At 44.4% G+C, this 17,935-nt stretch overlaps 1 protein-coding gene across 3 annotated transcripts in view; it reads left to right on the forward strand.

The window, feature by feature from the left end:
• The window catches only part of LOC121543271 (calcium-transporting ATPase type 2C member 1), a 42,505-nt gene that overhangs the window by 627 nt on the left and 23,943 nt on the right, over positions 1–17,935 (forward strand). Inside the window, exon 2 of one of the 3 annotated variants that reach the window (XM_045225759.1) lies at positions 305–468. In XM_045225759.1, coding sequence (XP_045081694.1) covers positions 445–468 — 24 coding nt within the window. In that variant the 5' untranslated portion in view covers positions 305–444. Of the gene's footprint in view, positions 1–281; positions 469–10,206; positions 10,327–17,935 lie in introns of those variants that run through there. The other 2 variants (XM_045225755.1, XM_045225754.1) reach the window with 2 other exon arrangements.

The following is a 17,935-nucleotide window of genomic DNA, read 5'->3' on the forward strand; positions in this document are numbered from 1 at the left end:
CTAACTCAATCGGTTCTAATATGTCATTCCCATGCATTTTGCTAAGACGACTCCATTTGAGAAAAATATAAATTTTGCGTCGAGATGTAGCTTGTTCTGTGGGTTCAGTTGACAGCTGAAGGAAAGTAACATTTCCTGTAAAATCCAGTAAGATAAAAAAAGAAGATAATATCCCTCCGCAGAATGCACAGACACATAAACAAACGTCACTTCCGGTTCTAGGTTTCACGTTTTTAAAACACAAAGTAGATGTGAAAGCAATATGTGAGATGCCTACATGTTTTTTTTTCTTTCGTCTGTGAAGTTACCTGATGTCAATGAACGAGAGCAAGGGACGAGGAGAGGAACTGTTTTAGATTATTAAAATACAGCTCTACGCTTCTAGCGTGCTGACCTCACCGGTGACAGTCCGTCAGAGAGAAGCGACAGTGGATTTCACGGAAGATGCTGAAGAAACGGGAGCTGCTGGTAAGTTTCCGGATTACTGAACGTTATATTCATATTTTCAAATATTTACAACATAGTATATACCCAAGAGTGAGTTGTATTTAGATATAAAAGCATGTGTTGTCAATGGTTTTGTTCAACAAGGACAGTGGGGGGAGCTGGCGCAAGGGAAAGACAATGTAGCTTGTTACAGCAGTATAATGTTACAGTCGAGAGCTCCATGATCACGGGAGGTGAGCGTAGTGTTTTTATCGGTTGAAATACTGTTTACGTGACATGTATAAATTGCTGTCATACAGTATAGTTGTTTGTTGTCACAGCGAACTTTGAGATGGTTCAGGGATACATATGCAGCTTCATGTTAAAGTCAGAACAACAAAACCAACAATACCTATCTAGCTAGCTTGCAGTGTGCTATAACCCAACAACCATATCCTCATAGCTAGCTATGACGATTATGTAAAGTAACGTTAGTGTTATATTGCCCCGGCAGTCCCACTGCCCACTTTATTGGTGTCGTTTTCCAGTAGCACGGAACCGCGATGTTACTAACCCACTGGTGATACTACCTCAAATACACGAATCGTTTTTTTTTCTTATAAAGTAAAAAACCCCATTTGCAAGCAACTAAGCAGCATGTTGAATTTTGCTGATCAATAAAAAGTGTCAATGCAATAGTATGTAGAGAAATGACCTAGATAGCACAACCCGCACTAACCACGAGGGTGTAGCTTTGGCTAAGCCTTGTTGCATTTGGTGTTCACCGTGTCATTTGTGTCAATTTGTTTTCGAGCATGAAGCCAAGGGGCTTGTGTGTTGTTGTTTTTGACAGGTTCATATAGTTGATTGTATTTTGTCGTCTGTATTGTGCTGTCTCTGCAATTTAATTCAGGGGATTTTGGCTAGATGACTGAATTTAATTCACATACATAAGGGTTGCATGGGTGTATCAAGTCGTTCACAGAAAGCTCTGCCTGCTTCTCACCCAGACATAGCCTACATCAGAATGCATGGCAGTAGTGTGTGTGAGAGAGAGAGGGCATCTTGAAGTCTATCATTATGGACAAACATGCAATTCCTTCTCAGAGAGAGAGCCTCTGGTGTCACAGAGGACCACAGAGGACCACCCATTACTAAAACAGAAAAATGTTCAACTAGTGTGGCTTTCAACAACCATCAGTGCATAGTAAGCCAACTGCAGACTAGACTAAGTGCTGCACGCTTAAAAATTGCCTTTACAATGCATATACATACTTTTGGGGTGCATTTAGACTGTATACTTAGCTAAACTATGTTTATAATTAAGCCTGCACATTTAGCAACATTTCCAATGACCAGTCTGGCAATAGCTACACTACCAGTCAAAGGTTTGGACACAGCTACTCATTCCAGGGTTTTTCTTTAGTCCATCATTACTTTAAGACATGAAGGTCAGTCAATACGGAACATTTAAAGAACTTTGAATGTTTCTTCAAATGCAGTTGCAAAAACCATCAAGCGCTATGATGAAACTGGCTGTCATGAGGACCGCCACAGGAAAGGAAGATCCAGAGTTACCTCTACTGCAGAGGATAAGTTCAATAGAGTTACCAGCCTCAGAAATTGCAGCCCAAATAAATGCTTCACAGAGTTAAAGTAACCGACACATCTCAATATCAACTGTTCAGAGGAGACTGCGTGAATCAGGCCTTCATGGTTGAATTGCTACAAAGAAACCACTACTAAAGGACACCAATAATAAGAAGAGACTTGCTTGGGCCAAGAAACATGAGCAATGGACATTAGACCGGTGGAAATCTGTCCTTAGGTCTGATGAGTCCAAATATGAGGTTTTTGGTTCCAACTGCTGTGTCTATGTGAGACGCAGATTAGGGGAACGGATGATCCCTGCATGTGTAGTTCCCACCGTGAAGCATGGAGGAGGAGGTGTGGGGTTGCTTTGCTGGTGACACTGTCTGTGATTTATTTAGAATTCAAGGCACGCTTAACCAGCATGTCTACCACAGGATTCTGCAGCGATACGCCATCCCGGGGGATTGTGGAGGCCAGGTCATCTGATGCAGCACTCCATCACTCTCCTTCTTGGTAAAATAGCCCTTACACAGCCTGGAGGTGTGTTGGGTCATTGTCCTGTTGAAAAATAAATGATAGTCCCACTAAGCCCAAACCAGATGGGATGGTGTATCACTGCAGAATGCTGTGGTAGACATGCTGATTAAGTGTGCCTTGAACGGCCCGTGCCCGTTCCACCGGTGACTGCTCCAGCTCCGGTCAGCTGCTCCACTCCGGAGCCAGAGCAGTCCGCTCCACCAGTGCACAGTTCAGCTCCGGTCAGCGGCTCCAGTCCGGAGCCAGAGTAGTCCGCTCCACCGGTGCCAAGTCCAGCTCCGGTCAGCGGCTCCAGTCCGGAGCCAGAGCAGTCCGCTCCACCGGTGCCAAGTCCAGCTCCGGTCAGCGGCTCCAGTCCGGAGCCAGAGTAGTCCGCTCCACCAGTGCCCAGTCCAGCTCCGGTCAGCGGCTCGAGTCCAGACCCAGACGTCAGCCCCTCTCCAGGTTCGGGGTCTCCCACACCAGGGTCCAGACAGGGCTTGGTACATCGTGGGAGGAAGGAGAGGGGAAGCTGCGGACCAGGGGCGCAACGGGGAGGCTGAGAGAATGTGGTCGTCACGCCCGGAGCCGGATCCGCCTCAGAGGCGGAATGCCCAACCGGACCCTACCCTGTTAGGTCTGGTTTGTGCGGTCCGAGTCCGCACCTTTGTGGGGGGGGTACTGTCACACCCTGACTTTTGGGACTCTAGTATGTTGAGTCAGGGTGTGGAGTTCTATGTTGTTATTTCTATGTTTACGTTCTAGGTGTTTTATTTCTATGTTTGGCCGGGTGTGATTCCCAATCAGAGACAGCTGTCACTCGTTGTCTCTGATTGGGGCTCATACTTAGGCAGCCTGTTTGCAATCATTAGTTGTGGGATCTTGTTCCGTGTAGAGGCTTGTATTGTGTTCAGCCTGTTTATTTTGAATAATAAACATGTATGCATTTCACGCTGCGCCTTGGTCTGACCCGTCCTTCAACGAACGTGACAGCCTTGGTGATGAGTTTACACAATATAATTAAATGGTTATGAAACATGCATAAAAAGCCATAGCCTACAGTGGATGTCTACAATAATCACTTGTCCTGAAAAATTTGGCCTGGCGCCCTCATCTCACAGACATCATAAAAGAACAGTTGAGTTAATTTCCACTGCAAATATTGTGAGTAATGCCTGAGCATTTCAGTGCTGTTCTGAAAATGTAGCCAGTGTGTAACTGGCAAGAACCTGACTTCTGAGTAACAGCTACCAACAACCCAACCTCCAATGGCGTTCACTATTCACACAGGTCAGATGCACACCACTTTTGTTCAGAGGCAGATTTTTTTATTTACTTTTTGAGGATGAGAATTATATCCTTAAAATTAACTAGGCTATGTGTCAATGCCAACTGTAACTGAAGTTGTTCAGTTGAGTAGACTAGGCTACCAGTGTTTATTCTTTGATGCAGTGTTATGAAATCTGCTCTCTGCAAGTTGCCGTGGTGATAAGTTAACACAGCGTCATTGGATGGTTACAAAAGCAAACTAGTAGGCGGCTAGGCGCCTATAATAAAGTCAACCATCCTTGACCCTGTGAAGTGTGTGTGTCAAGTTATTCAGTCCAGATAGGATGCAGGGCAGGGAGGGGGCTGTGTCCGTGTTGGAGTGCGTACGTGTTCAGTTGGTGTGTTTGCTCTTTATGTTTGCCTGGCTAAGGGAGGGAGAGTGGTGTGGTGGATAAGGGAGGGAGAGTGGTGTGGTGGCAAAGTGAAACGGGAGGCGGGACTGGCACATCCAGTGCCCAAGCCCCCTCTCTCTCTTTTCTCTGTCCTCCCTCTCTTCTCTCTCTATTTATCTCTCACCTCCCCAGGCCCACCATATTCTCTCACTCTCACTGTCCCTCTTCCCCTCTCTTGCGCTCACCACAGCTCTCGCTCGCTCTCTCTCTCTCTCTCTCTCTCTCTCTCTCTCTCTCTCTCTCTCTCTCTCTCTCTCTCTCTCTCTCTCTCTCTCTCTCTCCTTCCATCTTCTCTCCCTGTCTCTCCATGTCTTTAGAGTCTAAACTGTACATCTTTATCCTCACTCTCACAATCCTTCATTTCCCCCCTACCACCTGTCTAACCACAGTACCCCTTCCCCCTCTCTCTTTCTGTTCTTTTTCTGCCACTCCCTTGTGGACTGACATGTCTCTGTTACCAGACAGGGCCTGTCCTTCCCAGCCTGACCGCTGTCCCTCACTGTGGCCTTTTAATAAACCAGCCTCTGTTCCAGACAGCATCACCTAGAGCCTGTTGTAGGCTTGGGCGGTATACCGTATATACCTTATACCGGGGTATTTGGAAATAGCCAGGGGATGGTTTTTCAAATACCGTTAAAACAATTTATTTGAAGTTTTTCAATACATTTTATATTTGTAGCTACTTTTTAAGTTAATACCAGCAGTCAACTTGTGAAATACGTTTGGAGATAAAGCAGATTGCATTCTTCATTTCACCTGCCATATTATTTAACATTATGAAGCTTACCGTAGTTCCCCAGAACAGTTGAGCCAGTCACGTGTTTGTTTGTAAATAGCACAACAGGAGAAAGTGGGAGCTGGTGAGTCCGTAGTGTTCTACGGTGAACCTCTGTTCTGCGGCGCACATGAGATGATTCATTTACACTACAATTCACTATTAAATGTTTGCCATCAGATATTTTATAATGTGAGTTGTCAGTACAGTTGCCATTTTGTCCCCTGTGCTTCCTTCTAGTGTTTTTCGTTCTTCTCCGTGTTCTTCATGCTGCTCTTCCTTCAGAAAAGCCGTCATCACAACTTTGTTCATTTGCACAATTTCTCTCGTTCACTCTTGCTTGTAAATGTCTAAACGCACTGAAAAATAACATTCGGTAGTTACTAGCTATGCTTGTATAACGTTATGTGCTGGATTTGCCTGTCTTTGCAAGTAGTTTATGTTCGTTTTTGCTCGTTAGTATTTAGCTAACAGCGTCTATGTGATTTCACTATTAGTTTGTGCAAATTTTGTTAGCATTCTGGTAATATAGGCCCAATTAGCTTTTCTTGTGTTTTTTGCTCCCCCACCATGCCAGTAATACCGTAAATCCCAGGGTGAGAGAAGGACGGTATAATGATATGAAAATCTGGATACCGCCCAAGCCTGTGGTCTAATCATTTATCTGGCCCTCAGGCATTGAGTCTGTAAACTGGACCAGCAGACCCTGCCCAGTGTCCAAGATGGCCCACGTTCTATTATTAACCAAACTAGATTCAGCAGCACACTATTTTCATGCCCCATCAAGCGCCACAGATCAACATTTGTCATCACCTGTTTCTGTCCTGCACAGGGTTAGAGCACATGTTTGTACCTAATACCTATATGTCAGGGTTAGAGCGCATGTTTGTACCTAATACCTATACAGTGAGGGAAAAAAGTATTTGAGTTTGCCCACTGACAAAGAAATGATCAGTCTATAATTTTAATGGTAGGTTTATTTGAACAGTGAGAGACAGAATAACAACAACAAATTTCAGAAAAACGCATGTCAAAAATGTTATAAATTGATTTGCATTTTAATGAGGGAGATAAGTATTTGACCCCCTCTCAATCAGAAAGATTTGTCTTTTATACAGGTAACGAGCTGAGATTAGGAGCACACTCTTAAAGGGAGTGCTCCTAATCTCAGCTTGTTACCTGTATAAAAGACACCTGTCCACAGAAGCAATCAATCAATCAGATTCCAAACTCTCCACCATGGCCAAGACCAAAGAGCTCTCCAAGGATGTCAGGGACAAGATTGTAGACCTACACAAGGCTGGAATGGGCTACAAGACCATCGCCAAGCAGCTTGGTGAGAAGGTGACAACCGTTGGTGCGATTATTCGCAAATGGAAGAAACACAAAATAACTGTCAATCTCCCTCGGCATGGGGCTCCATGCAAGATCTCACCTCGTGGAGTTGCAATGATCATGAGAACAGTGAGGAATCAGCCCAGAACTACACGGGAGGATATTGTCAATGATCTCAAGGCAGCTGGGACCATAGCCACCAAGAAAACAATTGGTAACACACTACGCCGTGAAGGACTGAAATCTTGCAGCGCCCGCAAGGTCCCCCTGCTCAACAAGGCACATATACAGGCCCGTCTGAAGTTTGCCAATGAACATCTGAATGATTCAGAGGAGAACTGGGTGAAAGTGTTGTGGTCAGATGAGACCAAAATCGAGCTCTTTGGCATCAACTCAACTCGCCATGTTTGGAGGAGGAGGAATGCTGCCTATGACCCCAGGAACACCATCCCCACCGTCAAACATGGAGGTGGAAACATTATGCTTTGGGGGTGTTTTTCTGCTAAGGGGACAGGACAACTTCACCGCATCAAAGGGACGATGGACGGGGCCATGTACCGTCAAATCTTGGGTGAGAACCTCCTTCCCTCAGCCAGGGCATTGAAAATGGGTCGTGGATGGGTATTCTAGCATGACAATGACCCAAAACACACGGCCAAGGCAACAAAGGTGTGGCTCAAGAAGAAGCACATTAAGGTCCTGGAGTGGCCTAGCCAGTCTCCAGACCTTAATCCCATAGAAAATCTGTGGAGGGAGCTGAAGGTTTGAGTTGCCAAACGTCAGGCTCGAAACCTTAATGACTTGGAGAAGATCTGCAAAGAGGAGTGGGACAAAATCCCTCCTGAGATGTGTGCAAACCTGGTGGCCAACTACAAGAAACATCTGACCTCTGTGATTGCCAATAAGGGTTTTGCCACCAAGTACTAAGTCATGTTTTGCAGAGGGGTCAAATACTTATTTCCCTCATTAAAATGCAAATCAATTTATAACATTTTTTACATGCGTTTTTCTGGATTATTTTGTTGTTATTCTGTCTCTCACTGTTCAAATAAACCTACCATTTAAAATTATAGACTGATCATGTCTTTGTCAGTGGGCAAACGTACAAAATCAGCAGGGGATCAAATACTTTTTTCCCTCACTGTATGTCAGGCTTAGAGCGCATGTTTGTACCTAATACCTATATGTTAGGCTTAGAGCGCATGTTTGGTATAGGTAGGCTGAAGCCAGCGACTTCCTACAGTAGGTAATAGGTAGGATGAAGCCAGCGACTTCCTACAGTAGGTAATAGGTAGGATGAAGCCAGCGACTTCCTACAGTAGGTAATAGGTAGGATGAAGCCAGCGACTTCCTACAGTAGGTAATAGGTAGGATGAAGCCAGCGACTTCCTACAGTAGGTAATAGGTAGGCTGAAGCCAGCGACTTCCTACAGTAGGTAATATGTAGGCTTTTTCTGAAACCCTTGTCTGGTAGCATATCTCAATAGCTGATGTCTTGTCAGCTACTCTGTAACTTCATGGTCTTGGCTCTCTACTTGTATAGGAAGACCAAGAGCACCCAGTTTCTGCGTCTATTCAACAATGGCCCCTCTCTGAACGGCTACACATTGTAGATGGAAATAATAAAGCCTTTCCTAAGGGCACCTGAATCGCTGCCTCTGTATATGCAAGGTCAGAAAATGTATTATCCTAGTTGTTTTCAACAGTTTATCTTTGTGTCCCTGTGTTGTGTATAGGAGGAGTGTTGTGCTATGGATTAAAATGTTTTTTTCTATGCAAATCCTTGAGAGGCTCTAAGAATGAGCTACAAGGTGAGCTCTTTGATAGGCTAAAGAGTTACGCTACTGTCTTCATTGTTTGTCTGCTTACCTGGCACATCCACCAGCTGGCACACAGCATTATTCACACTGATGTGACGGTACATGTTATAACACCCCTCATATTGTATTTTTTAACAATAGCATCTGGCATTGTTCTGGGTGGAAACAAGAAGAGGAAGTCATGAGATTTGTCGGAATTTTCCAGCTTCTGTCTGGACCGCAAACTTACCCACCAGTGACAGTCCCCAGCAGCCCTCTGTTTGTGCAAAGAGAAGTCTTTGTTTGTTCATTGGCATGGCTTCTATCTTTCGCTGAGCCACTCACAAAAGCATAGCGTCCTAGCCTGGCTAGCTATCATTGCAACATTCCCAGCATGCTCCTTCTCTCCACCCGGAACGTCTGGAGAATGTCAAAGATAATAATATTTGTATATTTTTTAGTACAAAACATTCCAGTATAGAGCTGTGACGATAAACCGAAAATGATCGACGCCGATCCCTTATCGCAGGCATTTTGCTGATATCGTTCATTAAGATAAGTAGCCTATACTAGAAAAATATGAAGTTTGAAATGAAGTAAGTTTACTAATATGGGTGATTGTTAATGGGACAATTGTAGTGCACATTAATGTTATAAACATATCATTCTATTTATTGTTATCGCATAAAATCAGGCAATTTATTGCGATATGGATTTTTGTCCATATCTCCCAGCTCTATTCCAGTAGCATTCCAATAACTCCTGGCAGTCTCTTGAACTCTACTGCATTTGTGTGGTGTTTCCATTGACCTCCCAACAGGTCTTGTTATTTGATCTGATCTCTCCTTTTCATTTTACAGTTTTATTTTTTTTGTCATTTAGCAGACGCTCTTATCCAGAGCGACTTACAGTTAGTGAGGGCATACATTTATTTATTTATTTATTTTTATACTTTTTTTCATACTGGCCCCCCGTGGGAAACAAACCCACAACCCTGCCGTTGCAAGTGCCATGCTCTACCAACTGAGGGACCACATTGACCTCTCAACATATCTTGTACCTCAATGACCTTGTACCCCTGCACATGAACTTGGTACTGGTACTCTGTGGATATAGCCAAGTTATCCTTACTCATTTATTCCTTGTTATTCTTTTTCTATTTCTACTATTTCAATTTTTTAAAATCTGTGCATTGTTGGGAAGGGCCCGTCAGTAAGCATTTCACTGTTCGTGGACACCTTTACGAAGCATGTGACATAACGTGATTAGTTATTTGATCTGATCTCTCCTTTCCATTGACCCCTCAACATATCTTGTTATTTGATCTGATCTCTCCGTTCCATTGACCTCTCAACATGTCTTATTTGATCTGATCTCTCCTTTCCATTGACCTCTCAACATATCTTCTTGTTATTTGATCTGATCTCTCCTTTCCATTGACCCCTCAACATATCTTCTTGTTATTTGATCTGATCTCTCCTTTCCATTGACCTCTCAACATATCTTCTTGTTATTTGATCTGATCTCTCCTTTCCATTGACCCCTCAACATATATTCTTGTTATTTGATCTGATCTCTCCTTTCCATTGACCTCTCAACATATCTTCTTGTTATTTGATCTGATCTCTCCTCTTTGATCCTGGTGCTCCTCCTCCTTATGGCTACTGGGTAGGCGTGTGTTACGGTAGGCGTGTGTTACGGTAGGCGTGTGTTACGGTAGGCGTGTGTTACCAGTGTTCAGATCAGATCCTGTGGAAGCACAATGCTCTTATTGTACCTATTACCTCTTATCAGCTTGAGAGGGAAAGAGAGAGAGACAAATGAATTCAGCCACTCAACCTGTTGATATTGACAGGTAGCAGCCTGATCTACAACGAAAATGGCCAACCAGGACCCGGTAACGACACCTATAATAGTATGTGCAGTCTGACAAGTCTAGCCAGTCTTTTTGTGAGAGAGGGTGTGTGTGTGTGAGACAATTTGCAGCTGTGTGTTTGGTTCTCTATGTGCTAGGCTACTGATTTCCTCTTTGTTTGCTTGAGAGAGAGGGAGAAACAGATTCTTCGGACTGTGATTCAGCCACTCAACCTGTTGATATTGACAGGTAGCAGCCTGGTCTACAACAATAATGGCCAACCTGGACCAGGAAACAACACCTGTAGTATGTTGTTCTCTCATCATGTCTTATTTGATCTGATCTCTGCACTACTGTAAACAGACCTGGGTTTAAATACTATTTAGGGTATTTCAATTAGGCCTACTTTCAAAGACATTTTGAAGTAAGTATTTTGAAGTAAGTATTTAGATATTTTCTCTTTGAAAGTACAAGTATTTGAATATTGGAATGTGTTTGGAAATCAAATTGGAAAGTAAGGGCATGTATTTGAAAATACTCAAATACACAGACAAATGTATTTTTAAATACAAATATTTAAATGCTCCATGCATTTGAACCCTGGTCTGCTTGGTGCTAGGGGGTAGGCTACTTGAAATAATGGACCCGGACCCGGACCCGAACACAACCCCTATAGTATATGCAGTCTGTCAAGTCTAACCAGTCTTTGTGTGAGAGGGTGTGTGTGTGAGAGGTTTGGTTCTCTATGGGCTAGGTTACTGATTTCTCTTCGTTGACTTGGTGGTAATATAGCCTAAATGCTGTTGTATGATGTTTGCTTGGTGGTAACATAGCCTAAATAAATACTTAACAGAGTAGCAGCAGTGTAAAAGGGATGGGGTGGGGGGGCAGTGCAAATAGTCCGGGTAGCCATGATTAGCTGTTCAGGAGTCTTATGGCTTGGGGGTAGAAGCTGTTGAGAAGTCTTTTGGACCTAGACTTGGCACTCCGGTACCGCTTGCCGTGCGGTAGCAGAGAGAACAGTCTATGACTAGGGTGGCTGGAGTCTTTGACAATTTTGAGGGCCTTCCTCTGACACCGCCTGGTATAGAGGTCCTGGATGGCAGGAAGCTTTGCCCCAGTGATGTACTGGGCCGTACGCACTACCCTCTGTAGTGCCTTGCGGTCAGAGGCCAAGCAGTTGCCATACCAGGCGGTGATGCAACCAGTCAGGATGCTCTCGATGGTGCAGCTGTAGAATTTTTTGAGGATCTGAGGACCCATGCCAAATCTTTTTAGTCTCCTGAGGGGGAATAGGCTTTGTCGTGCCCTCTTCACGACTGTCTTGGTGTGTTTGGACCATGATAGTTTGTTGGTGATGTGGACACCAAGGAACTTGAAGCTCTCAACCTGTTCCACTACAGCCCCGTCGATGAGAATGGGGGCGTGCTCAGTCCTCTTTTTTTTTTCCTGTAGTCCACAATCATCTCCTTTGTCTTGGTCACGTTGAGGGAGAGGTTGTTGTCCTGGCACCACACGACCAGATCTCTGACCTCCTCCCTATAGGCTGTCTCATCGTTGTCGGTGATCAGGCCTACCACTGTTGTGTCATCGGCAAACTTAATGATGGTGTTGGAGTCGTGCCTGGCCATGCAGTCATGGGTGAACAGAGAGTACAGGAGGGGGACTGAGCACGCACCCCTGAGGGGCCCCGTGTTGAGGATCAGTGTGGCAGATGTGTTGTTACCTACCCTTACCACCTGGGGGCGGCCCGTCAGGAAGTCCAGGATCCAGTTGCAGAGGGAGGTGTTTAGTCCCAGGATCCTTAGCTTAGTGATGAGCTTAGAGGGCACTATGGTGTTGAATGCTCAGCTGTAGTCAATGAATAGCATTCTCACGTAGGTGTTCCTCTTGTCCAGGTGGGAAAGGGCAGTGTGGAGTGCGATAGAGATTGCATCATCTGTGGATCTGTTGGGGCGGTATGCAAATTGGAGTGGGTCTAGGGTTTCTGGGATTATGCTGTTGATGTGAGCCATGACCAGTCTTTCAAAGCACTTCATGGCTACAGACGTCAGTGCTACGGGTCGGTAGTCATTTAGGCAGGTTATCTTAGAGTTCTTGGGCACGGGGACTATGGTGGTCTGCTTGAAACATGTTGGTATTACAGACTCAGTCAGGGACATGTTGAAAATGTCAGTGAAGACACTTGCCAGTTGGTCAGCACATGCTCGGAGTACACGTCCTGGTAATCCGTCTGGCCCTGCGGCCTTGTGAATGTTGACCTGCTTAAAAGTCTTACTCACATCGGCTACGGAGAGCGTGATCACATAGTCATCCGGAACAGCTGGTGCTCTCATGCATGCTTCAGTGTTGCTTGCCTCGAAGCGAGCATAGAAGTGGTTTAGCTCGTCTGGTAGGCTTGTGTCACTGGGCAGCTCGCGGCTGTGCTGGATGGAATGAAAGATGGATTTGACACAGGGGGATGTGGAGTGAAATGTGATGGATTGACACAGGGATATGTAGTGAAATGTGATGGAATGAAAGATGGATTGACACAGGGGGATGTGGAGTGAAACGTGATGGAATGACAGATGGATTGACAGGGGGATGTGGAGTCAAATCAAATCAAATTGTATTTGTCACATACACGTGTTTAGCAGATGTTATTGCGGGTGTAGCGAAATGCTTGTGCTTCTAGCTCCAACAGTGCTAGTAGGGAAAATCCTACCTCCTTTGTCTTTCTCATCACTATTCTTCTGAAGCGAGAGTAGAAACGCTGACGTATAGCTCCATTTCTGTTTGATTTGACTGTTTGTGTTTACACTAAGAAGCTGGTAATGAGGGGAGGGTGAGTCGGCGTACAGCAGTAACCTAGCCTTATCACCTCCACCATCTTTCTTTCAAAGCCCCTTTCTCACAGTATCAACTTACCGCTGCCTGGTGTGGCGTTCTACAGTATAGCAGGTTTAGTGTTGCGTATATATCAGAAAATACAACACCCCTCTCGACCAATCAGAATGGAGTATTCAGCCAAGCCATGGTATATAAGCCTAAGTGTGTAGTAACACGTCACTTCAACTGGTCGCTAAGTTGTACAGATTTAAGCAAGATTTAAGTTAGTCAGAAGAATAGTCAACCAGAGGACAAATCCAGGTTATGAACAAATCCCCCACCTCTCTTTCCCTCTGCCGCTCTATTTGGCTTTCTCCCTACCCCTCTCAGAATGTTAGAGGATCCCATTCTGTCAGTGAAACCGAGAGAATGGATTGGCTCGCTAGTCGCCACTAGAAAAGGTGTGCTGGAGAACTTGTCACATCCGTAAGGGTCTTGACAATGTCCTTTTTTTTTTTCTTCTTCTATCTTGTAGGGGTTAAGGTTAAAAGGGCACGGTTGAAGCATAGCACACCTTGCACTTCTTCAGATTGTCCTCATAGGATAGGCCCCCAGCAACGCCTGAAGCACAGCATTACATCTAGACCAGGGCTCTCCAATCCTGTTCCTGGAGATCTATCCTCCTGTAGGTTTTCACTCCAACCCCAGTTGTAACTAACCTGATTCAGCTTATCAAGCAGTTAATTATTAGAATCAGGTGCGCTAGATTAGGTTTGGAGCGAAAACCTTCAGGACGGTAGCTCTCCAAGAACAGGGTTGGGGAGTAGTGCTGAGCTATTAGTGCTTTTTGAGGTTTGTTCGATTGAAAAAAATTTAAGGATTTCGGTTTTGATTAAAAAACAACAACATTACATGCATTATGTGGGTTGAATGCTGTAACAACACAGAATAAAACAATTAATACAAGTCCCATGATGGTAGTGACTGCCCATTACTGCTTATCACTTATTAACCATCATTTATTCATAATACTTTACTTTAATAAAATATTTAAGTTGTGTATATTACATTTGTTTTACTTGATGACTTTATTATTTCATACCAAGTCATCTCATCTCTATAGAGCTGATGCCTATGCCGATAGTTCTTCAAAGTAAATAAGGTATACTTTTATGACTGCTGAATATCAACTATCAATCACTTAGGTCATGTAATTTCAGGTTGAGATACCTCTCGAAGCAACAGCTGCCCTCTATTCCCTCACGATAGTGCATTCTTCTCTCTTCTGTAGCAGGCGTAAAAGAAACACAGACCGGACAAGAATATGCTCAATGGATTATGGTCATTGTAGTTAATTACCACGTTTTATGCGCTGAACTATGTAGAATATTGGCCTGTTGGAAACTACAACTCCCTGATTCATCTCTAGAGAAACTGTGCAATGTGCGCATTGAGCTCAAAGAAAAAAACGATAGGTCAATTAGTTGTTTAAAAAACATCACTCAGCACTATTGGAGAGGGAAAGGGGAAAACCTAGTCTGTTGTACAACTGAATGCATTCAACTGAAATGTGTCTTCTGCATTTAACCCAACCCCTCTGAATCAGAGAGGTGCGGAGGGCTGCCTTAATCGACATCCACGTCTTCGGTGCCCGGGGAACAGTGGGTTAACTTCCATGCTCGGGCAGAACTACTGATTTTTACCTTGTCAGCTCAGGGATTCGATCCAGCAAGGATCCAGCAAGGATGGTGAGGAGAGAGAGAGAGAGAGAGAGAGAGAGAGAGAGAGGTAAAGAGAGGTTAGAAGGATGGTAAAGCGAGAGAGAGAGAGAGCAGTAAAGAGAGGTTAGAAGGATGGTAAAGAGAGGAAGGACAAGGAGAGGAGGAGCGAGGGTTCTCTACTCATTCACTCCTCCATGCCTCTAGTCCCTCTCCTTCTCTACAGCTTTTCTTCTCAAGCTCTTCAATTGCACAGAAAGCAGTGTGACCTTTTCATTCATTATTCTACACAGAGTGGAGGGAGTGAAGATGAGGGGAGACAGAGAGAGTCTGATCCAGGTTTAACCTCTTGTCACTCTTAATTAGATGGAATCCTCTCAGGCTAAAAGAACACTCTCCAGCCTCTTACTTACGTAAGAAACGTTGTCTCATCTAAACGCCGGAGAGAGAGTAGAGAGGGAAGACGCGAGGGAGGAGAAGGAGAGGGATATTGGTGGTTCTGGGGGAGTGGAGACACAGACAGACAGATGTTGGTTGGATACCTCTTTTAGCAGTAGACGTTACGGGCAGGACCAGGAGGTGTGGGTGGGTGGCGATGACGGGGCACAGAACAGGTCATTCACACTCCTGCCTGTCGTACGGTTACTGTGTCATCGCCTGCCTACAGTCCTCTCTACGGTAACAGAGTGAGATGGTTTGTTTGACGAGGAGGGCTGACAAGTAACCACTGGTGTTGACTCTATCTTGGCAGAGGGAGCACAGCAGACTGCCTTTTGCTAGACCTCAGTTGTTGGATTAGATAACTTGTAGGTCTAGCTTGCAGGTTTTTGTGTGTATCTTCTGGTTCCATCGCTCCATCATTTATCTTAGATGACTTACTGTATGTCCGTGTAAAGCCTTAGCTCTGAATTGCAACCAGTTGGCACATGGTACAGTTGAAGTCGGAAGTTTACATACACTTAGGTTGGAGTCATTAAAACTTGTTTTTCAACCACTCCACAAATGTCTTGCTAAAGAACTATAGTTTAGGCAAGTCGGTTAGGACATCTACTTTGTGCATGACACAAGTCATTTTTCCAACAATTGTTTACAGACAGATTATTTCACTTATAATTCACTGTATCACAATTCCAGTGGGTCAGAAGTTTACATACACTAAGTTGACTGTGCCTTTAAACAGCTTGGAAAATTCCAGAAAATGATGTTTACATTTACATTTACGTCATTTAGCAGACGCTCTTATCCAGAGCGACTTACAGTTAGTGCATACATTATTCTTTTTTTATTTTCATACTGGCCCCCCGTGGGAATCGAAACCACAACCCTGGCGTTGCAAACGCCATGCTCTACCAACTGAGCTAACTCCCTGCCGGCCATTCCCTCCCCTACCCTGGACGACGCTGGGCCAATTGTGCGCCGCCCCATTGGTCTCCCGGTTGCGGCCGGCTACAGCAGAGCCTGGATTCGAACCAGGATCTCTAGTGGCACAGCTAGCACTGCGATGCAGTGCCTTAGACCACTGCGCCACTCGGGAGATGCATGATGATGTCATGGCTTTAGAAGCTTCTGATAGGCTAATTGACATAATTTGAGTCAATTGGAGGTGTACCTGTAGATGTATCTCAAGGCCTACCTTCAAACTCAGTGCCTCTTTGCTTGACATCATAGGAAAATCAAAAGAAATCAGCCAAGACCTCAGAAAATGAATTGTAGACCTCCACAAGTCTGGTTCATCCTTGGGAGCAATTTTCAAACGCCTGAAGGTACCACGTTCATCTGTACAAACAATAGTACGCAAGTATAAACACCATGGGACAACGCAGCCGTCATACCGCTCAGGAAGGAGATGCATTCTGTCTCCTAGAGATGAACGTACTTTGGTGCGAAAAGTGCAAATCAATCCCAGAACAACAGCAAAGGACCTTGTGAAGATGCTTGAGGAAACAGGTACAAAATGATCTATATCCACAGTAAAACGAGTCCTATATCGACATAACCTGAAAGGCCGCTCGGCAAGGAAGACGCCACTGCTCCAAAACAGACTACGGTTTGCAACTGCACATGGGGACAAAGATTGTACTTTTTGGAGAAATGTCCTCTGGTCTGATGAAACAAAAATAGAACTGTTTGGCCATAATGACCATCGTTATGTTTGGAGGAAAAAGGGGGTCGCTTGCAAGCCGAAGAACACCATCCCAACTGTGAAGCACGGGGGTGGCAGCATCATGCTGTGGGGGTGCTTTGCTGCAGGAGGGACTGGTGCACTTCACAAAATAGATGGCATCATGAGGAAGGAAAATTATGTGGATATATTGAAGCAACATCTCAAGACATCAGTCAGGAAGTTAAAGCTTGGTCGCAAATGGATCTTCCAAATAGACAATGACCCCAAGCATACTTCCAAAGTTGTGGCAAAATGCCTTAAGGACAACAAAGTCGAGGTATTGGAGTGGCCATCACAAAGCCCTGACCTCAATCCTATAGAAAATGTGTGGGCAGAACTGAAAAAGCGTGTGCGAGCAAGGAGGCCTACAAACCTGACTCAGTTACACCAGCTCTGTCAGGAGGAATGGGCCAAAATTCACCCAAATTATTGTGGGAAGCTTGTGGAAGGCTACCCAAAACATTTGACCCAAGTTAAACTATTTAAAGGCAATGCCACCAAATACCAATTGAGTGTATGTAAACTTCTGACCCACTGGGAATGTGATGAAAGAAATAAAAGCTGAAAGAAATAATTCTCTCTACTATTATTCTGACATTTCACATTCTTTAAAATAAAGTGGTGATCCTAACTGACCTAAGACAGGGAATTTGTACTAGGATTAAATGTCAGGAATTGCGAAAAACTGAATTTAAATTTATTTGGCTAAGGTGTATGTAAACTTCCGATTTCAACTGTACATTGCTATGAAGTACTATTTTTTTTCCCCAGCATGCTTTTTTGGTCTTTTGAAAAAAACAATCACAAAAACGCCTTCGATTGTCATGAAGCGTGTTGTTTGTGACTAAGTCCTGATATGCCTGACCTCTGTGTGAGTGATATTGTTTGGCTGACTGGCGGACATCTGGCCTAATGGCCGAACTAGCATTAGCATAGTGGAGCTAAGTGCAGCCTTAATCTTAAAGCTATGGTATAGCAAAGGCTATGGCATGATGAGAAGGGGTACCATCTAATCTCTGTGGGCGTTGTTGTAGCATCAAGCTGTCTGGACTACACTATATATGCAAGGGATTACATTTTTGATTCCATTAAATCAAATCCCCCCAAAAATGTCACATGCGCAGAATACAACAGGTGTAGTAGACCTTACAGTGAAATGCTTACTTACCAGCCCTTAACTAGTAGAGTTTTTAGAAAGTAAGACAAATTTGCTAAATAAACT

The sequence above is a fragment of the Coregonus clupeaformis genome, chromosome 2 (genome assembly GCF_020615455.1).
Source record: "Coregonus clupeaformis isolate EN_2021a chromosome 2, ASM2061545v1, whole genome shotgun sequence".
NCBI classification, from domain to species: Eukaryota; Metazoa; Chordata; class Actinopteri; order Salmoniformes; family Salmonidae; genus Coregonus; species Coregonus clupeaformis.